At 58.7% G+C, this 7973-nt stretch overlaps 2 protein-coding genes across 2 annotated transcripts in view; one reads left to right on the forward strand and one right to left on the reverse strand.

Annotated features, from left to right (window-relative positions):
• Positions 1 to 467: 467 nt before the first annotated feature.
• On the forward strand, positions 468 to 3744 carry LOC138176546 (coiled-coil domain-containing protein 157-like; the record flags this gene model as incomplete). Its single annotated transcript, XM_069107325.1, has 4 exons — positions 468 to 636; positions 2334 to 2473; positions 3234 to 3319; positions 3405 to 3744. Coding segments are annotated over 4 exons (654 nt in total), but the record flags the coding sequence as incomplete, so codon positions are not given.
• An 894-nt stretch (positions 3745 to 4638) lies between these two features.
• The window catches only part of RNF215 (ring finger protein 215), a 6518-nt gene continuing 3183 nt past the window's right edge, over positions 4639 to 7973 (reverse strand). The window contains exons 6-9 of the mRNA XM_069107324.1: positions 6555 to 6671; positions 6336 to 6473; positions 5439 to 5541; positions 4639 to 5156 (exon numbers count right to left, since the gene is read on the reverse strand). Of these exons, the coding sequence (XP_068963425.1) occupies positions 5134 to 5156; positions 5439 to 5541; positions 6336 to 6473; positions 6555 to 6671 (381 nt within the window). The 3' untranslated portion in view covers positions 4639 to 5133. The remainder of the gene's footprint in view (positions 5157 to 5438; positions 5542 to 6335; positions 6474 to 6554; positions 6672 to 7973) is intronic.

Here is a 7973-nt window from a genome sequence, read left to right on the forward strand (position 1 = left end):
CTTTCTCTGTAGCCCCAGTGCTTAGCACAGGGTCCGGCACACAGTAGGCCCTTAATAAACACTAGTTGACTTAGTGGTTAGAGAGTTTTCTAGCACCCAAAGGATCAGTGGCCTCCATGGCCAAGATGCATCAGAGACAGGTGCTGCGGCCCACTCTCCCTCCATGGCCATTACTGTTGGCCCCCTACTTCTCTGGCTCTCCAAGGCTGGTCTAGCCTGGTCTTTCTCAGGATGTCCTGAGGGAGGTGGGGCAGGTTTCATTCTACCCAGGGTCCAGGGCAATGGGAGCTAGCCCCTGCTGCCCTCAGGCTATGGGCTTTCTGGAGGGGACCCTGCCTCAGGGCAGGGTCTCTGACCCCTGTACCTGCTGAGGAACTGCTTGGTACCAGTGGCTGGGATGACCTGTGCTCAGCTGGGATGGCTATGCTTGGCAGGGCCTCACTGTTTCCCTGGTTCCCTGGCCCCAGGAGCTGCTGCAGAACCTTCAGCAGGAGAAGCAGGGCCTGGAACAGGCCATGGAGGAGCTGCAAGTGACCATCTGCAAGCTGGACAAGTCGATCATGGAGCTGAAGGAGCGGGAGCGGCTGCTGGTGGCCTTCCCTGACCTCCATGTCCCCAGCGAGACCCAGTTTGAGAGTAAGTGCCCACTTCAGGGCAGAGGGCAGGGTGATGGGGGCAGGGGTGCAGACAAGCTGGCCCAGGGAGCCAGCAAGGGAGCGAGGGCTGCAGCCGGCCTAGGAGCTCAGGAACCCCGAGACTTCTGCAGGTGCTGGGGGCCCAGGGTCCTGGGGGTGCAGGCGACCCCAAGGATGATGGAGAGAGGAGGCGGGGGCAGGCGCAGGCTGGCCCAGGGAGCCAGAGAGGGAGCGAGGGCTGCAGCCGGCCAGCAGAATCTTCCTAGGAGCCTGTACACCCTGAGGCTCCCTCAGGTGCTGGGGGCCCAGGGTCCCTCGTGAGGGTCTTGGGGCTTCTCGGCTCTGATTCCCCCTCTGCAGGGAGCCTTTCCTGGCCCACCCCCACTTGAGGGCCTCCCTCCTCTCTCGGATCATCTCTAATTTACCCTGTAATGTGCATGTACACATAGCAGTTTGCACGCTGCCATCGCCTGGAGAGCAGGCCCTGGGTTTGTTTGGCCTCTGCATCCCCAGCACGGCACTGCTGTGCCTGGCACATAGTAGGTGCTTAATAAATGCTCATCGGCCCAGCTTGGTAAAGGACATCACCAAGGACATTAGAGAGGGCAGTGGGCCAGCCCTGGTCATAGGGGACAGAGAATGGCCAGCCTGGGTGCCCCTGGAGCCATCAAGGGGAAAGGAATCAGGAGGCTGGGGGTCAGCTCCTGTGACCAGCAGTGAGCAGAGATTTCCAGCGGGGGGGGGGGGGGCAGAGGGGGAAACTGAGGTCCAGAGATGGGAAGGGACTCACCAGAGTCTCGGGGTGGGAGTTACAGTCAGAGGCAAATTTTGAAACCAGGTCATCAGACTCTCTGCCCGCTATGTACCGTGCCATGCCACTGAAGCCCCCAGGTCCACCTCTCCCCATGGGCTGTCCGTCCCCTGGAGCAGGGAGAGCCCAGGCCAGCCCTGCCTTCTGTTCCCTGGGGACCCTGGACACAGCTCCTCTTAGGCCTCAGCCTCTTCATCCATAAAACAGGGAAAAGAAGCATAACCCCCAGTTGGAAGGGAGCCCAGTCCTGAGCAGGAGTCTGCCAAGCACTCGTCCTACAGTCTCTGCTGGAGACCTTCAGGGACGGGGAGCTCACCACCTCCCCAGTAGCACCTAGTTCTGCCCTTTGGGGTCAGGATTACAGCAGAGCCAGGCAGGTGCTGAGCCCTCCTCCTTCCCCCCAGGAGGCCTCCCTCGGGGCCCTGGGGCTTTTGTAAGTGCTGGATCAGCTTTCCCTGTGCCATGGGATGCCTGGGATCAAATCCTGCCTCTGACTGTCACAAGGGATGTGTGTGTGTGTGTGTGTGTGAATGTGAGGAAGGGTGTGTGTATAAATGTGAGTGTGGGTGTATGTATATGTGTGGGTGACTGAGTATACTAGTATGTGTGAGTGCTGGTGGGTGTACGAGGGTGTGAGTGTGGGTATATGTGGGTATGAGTGTGAGTGTGGGTGTATGTGTGAGTGATTGTGTGTGTGTGTGAGTGCTGGTGGGTGTGCAAAGGTGAGGGTGAATGCATGTGTGAAGCCCTGACCCCAAAAGGCAAAGCAAGGTGCTATTGGGTGGTTGGGGTGAGTGTGTGGCCCTCAGGGCTGGTCCTTGGTTTCTCTGGGCCCCAGGCTCCTCCTCAGAGCGGGCATCAGGGGCCACATGTGCCCATTCCCACAGGCTCCGGGAACGTGGCCGAGGACATGGAGAGGCAGGTGCAGGCCAATGACATTCGCATCTGCGTCCTGGAGGAGGAGAATGGGCGGCTGCGGGCCACGCTGGCCAAGCTGAAGGAGGTTGCCCAGCAAGGCGGCCTCAAGGTGAAGGGCCTCAGAGCCTCCTGGGGGCCGGGCCCAAGGTATAGGGTCAGGCTTGGAACAGGAGGAGGAAACCAGGCAGGAAGGCAGGACCTGTCTGAGCTTGGAGAGAGGCCAAGGAAGATTTGGACCCAGCTCCACTGACTCCCAACCCCGTTCTTCAGCAGAGGCCTCTATGGGGAGGCCTCCAGCAGTGGTTCAGGAGAGCCTGGGGTCCCAGAGGGCCGGGAAGAGGGCTCCAGGATGCCCACCCCACCCCCTGACACACTATTGCTTCTCATTCTCGGGGTCTGCATTGTAGAAGGCTGAGGGGACCTGGCCAGAGACATTCTTATCATGAGCAGGAAGCATCAGAGACCTCAGGGCTGGCCACAGCACCTTTACAAAGGCCTGAGGTCCACTGTCTCTGTGGCCACACAGGGCCTGTGTGACCTTGGTGCCCTGGGAAGACAACAGACCCAGGAGGAGATTTCCATGAGGACAAGCTGTTCTTCTCCATGGCCACTTGTGGGGAAAACCCTCTAAATTACATGCTGTGCCCATGAAATGGAAAAGGAGGAGTTAGGAAAGGATGGGTCTAGAGTAGGGGCAGCTCAGGGGCTGCCAAACTGGGCCAATCCCCTTCGCTTTACAGTTGGGGAAACAGGCCAGAGAGCCACCCAGGTAGTGTTAGAGGCAGGATTTGAACCCTGATTCTCTGCTCTAACATTCCCTGTCCTAAAGCCCCCTGTCCCCAGCTCTGACCCTCTGTGCTTCTCTCCAGCATGTCCCAGAGGCCCAGCTCTGGTCTTCACCTTCTAAAGGGACCCAAACAGGAACCTTGGGCCATTCCCGAAGACCTTCTCCAGGGTGAGTGTCCGAATGACAGTAAATAGGTGGGCAGGTGGGGCTGGGCCCCAGCCCTTGGTCACCGTACCCTCCTTCCTTCCACTAGTCACCACAGTGTGTCTGCTGCCCGCCGGGACCGTCCTGCCAACAGCCGACCCAGCAGTGAGAGCAGCGTCTCTGGCCGTGCTTCCCGGCCCCAGCTCGGCCGCCCCAAGGCTCCTCCCAGCCAGAGGTCCTCCCGCTCTCCCCTCACCACCACAGGCTCCGCTAAGGCCTCTGGCAGCACCAGCATCGCTTACATGGAGCTCCGAGGGAAGGGCAGCGGGAAACGCAGCTTGGTGGGCTCTGTGCACCAGCTGAGGTAGCAGGAGGCAGCCATGGGGACCAGAAGATGGCCTGACCAGTCTACCCCATGAATCAATAAAGCCACCGGCCTCTGCCTTCCACCAGACTGTAGCTGCAGCAGCCTCAGGGCAGGGCCCAGCAGGGTGGGGGTGGCAGATGGGCCAGGCAAAGGGTGGGGCCTCAGGGCCCTCCCCAGACCTGGGCACCAAGGCCTGGTGGGAACAGGCAGATAGATGGCAAGCCTGGTGCCTTAGCCAGAGGAGGCCTCTGGGGTGGGGGAGCAGGCACTGGGCCCAGACTTTGCCACAGAGTGGAGAAGGGAGGTGGGTGACATGGAGACTGGGGGGGACACAGATGACCCTTGGCCTCTGGACCTCAGAGCTTCAGCCTTCACTCCTCCCCCCAGCTCCCCAGCAAGTACCTCTGTTAGGGTTTAGAGCTGAGACCTCTGAGCACACCTAACCCCATTTTAGAGAGCAGCAGACTGAGGCATGAAGGGGAGGGGGCTTATCCAAAAAGGTCACATGGAAAAGCCGGGGCTAGAAACCAGAGGTCCTGGCTCTCAGGACTGTCCTCACTATCCCAGAGGTCTGTCCTGCCTCCAGCCCCCCTGAAGCCCATGTGGACCCCCACCTCCCTCAGGCTGACTCCGGTGCCCCAGGCCCCCGCCTTGGGCTCCCAGCTCCCTCAGACTGACTTTGGCCCCTCAGGTCCCCGCCATGGACCCACAGCTCCCTCATGCTGATTCTGGTCCCCCAGTTCCCCCACCCCCCATGGACCCATAGTCCTCCCTTCTCCCTCAGGCTGACACCAGTACTCAGGTTGAAGAGAGGGGGGTATGAACCAGTATGTCCATGGAAAGATCAGCCTGGTCCCTTCCAGCTCCATGGCTACGTGGCCACATCAGGAGGGACCTGGTTGAGCAGAAAGGGAGGGAGGGAGGCCGGCCTGGGGCAGGTTCGTGTGCATCCAGGATGGAAGCATGGGACGGCAGCTGCAAGTGTCTCTGATTTAATGTTATACACTGTACACAGAAGTGCCCAGCAGGCCGGGCCCTCCCCTCCAGCCCCTTCTAGGCATTAATAACCCTAATAAATTAGTGTGAAATTAAGCTCCAAGGAGGAGCACAGGGGCTGCTCCCTGGTGGTCAGTGACCAAGGCTCTGCCTGGCCGGCCTCTCCCATCAGGCTGACTTAGCCTCAATGGAGCCCCCACAGGCTGGACCTCCAGGCGGCCCACCTGCCCCTGCTGTCACCACGGGCTCAGCCGGAGGCCTCCCTCCCATAGGGAGGGGAGATGCAGCATGGGCATTCTGCTCCTGGGTGGAGGTGGAAGGTGCCCAGGGATGGTTCGCCTTCCTGGCTGAGATGATCTGCGTTCTGCATGGGCGAGGTATGGTGTTCCTTGAGATCGCCACATGGGCGTGGAGAGTTAGGGCACCTCGAAGATGGAGTTCTCTGCCCCCTTGGTCTTCCAGGGCTGGGCTGGGGCTAGCTCTCAGCCCAAGAGCTCCCTGCAGGGACAAGGGAAGAGCAGGCATCAGGATGCCTCCCCCCCAGCTCAGGGACCAGGCAGGAGTCCCCTTCCCTGCACCGCCGGCCTGCCTCATCCCCTGCTCTGGCTTCCTGTTGGAGGGTGGGGTTCTTCTTTCCTCCCAAAGTGGCCCACATGCCCTGAGGTGGTTTCACTGGGGACTGACCAGGGGCCAGGGACGACTGAGACAAGCCCATGGGTGACCTGGGGAGCAGAGGGGAGCCATGCTCCTGGGGGTAGGAGCCTGGGGGATGTTGGTTACCGAGGATGTTGTGTTTGCACAGAGGGCAGGTCTGTTGAAGGAGCAGCCAGGGGTCTATGCATTCCCGGTGAAATTCATGGAGACAGGGCAGGACCCTCAGACACTGGACGAGAGGGGAGAGGGAGGATGAAGCAGGCCCTGCTCACACACATCTGGGACAGAAGGCAGAAGCCAGATCCCTGAGGCCTGGGCCCTGCTCCCCTGTCCCAGCCTGGACCCCAACTGGGAGAAAAGCCTGCATGACCTTGGCCAAGGCCCCAGCCCAGACCTCCAAGGGGGGAGAAAAGCCTATGTGACCTTGGCCAAAGCCCCTAGAGACTTGGGGCACCCAGTGCCAAAGCTGTCTCTAAGGCCCCTTCTGGACCTTATGTTCTAAGACTGTGATGGTAACAACAGCATTTATACAGGCAGGTACTGTGCCTAGCGCATTACAAATCCTGTGAGGTGAGTGCTGTTATTATCCCAATTTTACTCTTGAGGAAACTGAGGCAGACAGGAAGTGACTTGCCCAGGGTCATACAGCTACTAAGTGTCTGAGCCAGGATTTGAACTCGAGTCTCCCAGATTCCAGGCCCAGCATTATGTGCCACCTTGGCTGCATACCCCCTAGTGTCTGCACAGGCGTGTCAGCATAAAAAGTGTTTTTATATCCCAAGAGCTCATCAGACCCTTCCTAGAAGTCTGTGAGGTTGTGTCTCTCGAGCCACTAGCCCCATTTTGCAGAGGAGGACACTGAAGCCTAGATCAGGGAAGTAAGTTGTGATAGTGTGCCCAGGGGTGGGAGTGTGTGTGTTCACACGTGTGTGTGCTGCTTTCAGATGCACTAAGACTTTGGGATCACCCTCTGTCTCTGCCCCAAGGCCTCATCCTCACACACTCCAACTCATGGGCTCTCACCTGATTTCTATGAAACTGGTCCAGGCAGATGGCACAGGTCTGGATGTCAGGCACGTTGGCCCGGTGCTGGCGGCCAGGATGATAGCGCCGGGTTTTGAGGGCCGAGAGTGTCCGCAGGATGTGCTGTTTGAGGTCCAGCTGGGGAGAGAAGGCGCCCAGTACAGCGGAGAGGGGCCGTGGGATGGGGGAGAGCAGGGAAAGGGGGGACATGGCTCTCACCTGGGGGTCAGGTTCTGCTGGGCCCTGCCGGGCCTGCCGCCGGGCCTGGATGATGAGGCCCAGGCACAGGAGCAAGGCCACCAGCAGGATGGTGTTCCATAACTTCTGCAGGTACTTCTGGGAAAGGAACACTGGGGTTAGAAGGCTCAGCCCTGTGCCAGGAGCTAGACTGCTGGAAAAGCCTCCCTGGGCCCCTGAGCATCAGAACCAGAGCTGGGAAGGATCCTAGAACAGGGCGGGTCAGAGCTGGGAGGGGCCTGAGGACAGGGGGTGTCAGGGCTGGGAGGGGCCTCAGAACAGGGGATGTCAGAGCTGGGAGGGGCCTCAGAAAGCATCTTCATCTGCCTTGATTGGGCTGGTTTTATTTCCTATCTACATTTTATTTTTACTCTCACCCTCCATTTTGCCATCACACTCTTTTCTGGGTACACACAAACCTGGTGACCCTTCCCTGCCCATCACCATGACTCTAACCAAACCAAGCCCTCATTTCAGAGGAGGCTGAAGCCAGCCCTAGGAGGCATGACTTGCCCAGGGTCACTGGGCACAGGCAAGCTCTGAGCCCTGAGATGACCTGAGGCCCAGGGAGGAGAGTCCTCGGATACAGCACCAGATATCCTGCTGCCTGGCTTCTGGGAGCCTCTGAGCTTCCCTGCCCTCTCTCCTGTGGTCTCCACCCTAGTTCTGCTTCTCAGCTCCGCCTCCTGCAGCACTACTGTGATAGAAACCTAATGAGTCTTCCCCAGTCCATCAACACATGCTGCCAGAGAGACTGCTCTAATTCCCACATCATCCCCCTTGCTCCAAAGTCTCCCATGGCTCCCTAGAACCCATTCCTGCAACAAACATTTATCTATGACCAAGCTCTTTGGCTGACCATTCAAGGTTGTCTTCCTCTCCCCTCCCTGCCCCAGGCTGGCTCCAATCCTACGTTTCTAGCCTTCCCCTACCTCTGGTCCTTCTGTTCACTCCACTCTGGGGACACCAGGCTTGCCATCCCCTGGAGGGAGCCGACTTCTTCAGCAAGCCACCACCATGGCCCAGCTGGATTAATTAGAGTAGGCCACATTTCTAGAGGGCTTTAAGGCTGACAAAGCACATTAAAAAACATTCTCATAACAGCCTTTGTGATGGGGGTGGACCAAGGGGCAGGTGAAAGAATTATTCTCATTTTAGAGATAGAGAAACTGAGGCTGAATGGTTCAAGTATCTTTTCCAGGGTCACATGGTTAGTCTGCCACACCATCTCCTGCCCTCCTCTGTTCTCTCTTGTATTTTTGTGTTTTCTTTTTGGAGGGGGGAAGGTAGGCCAGGTCACACAGCTAGTAAGTGTTAAGTGTCTGAGGCCAGATTTGGACTCAAGTTCCCCTGACTCCAGAGCTGGTGCTCTATTCACTGTGCCACCTAGCCACCCCACCT

The sequence above is a fragment of the Petaurus breviceps genome, unplaced genomic scaffold, assembly GCF_028583685.1.
Source record: "Petaurus breviceps papuanus isolate PSGF00001 unplaced genomic scaffold, PetGlider_PUasm1.0 89900, whole genome shotgun sequence".
Lineage (NCBI taxonomy): Eukaryota > Metazoa > Chordata > Mammalia > Diprotodontia > Petauridae > Petaurus > Petaurus breviceps.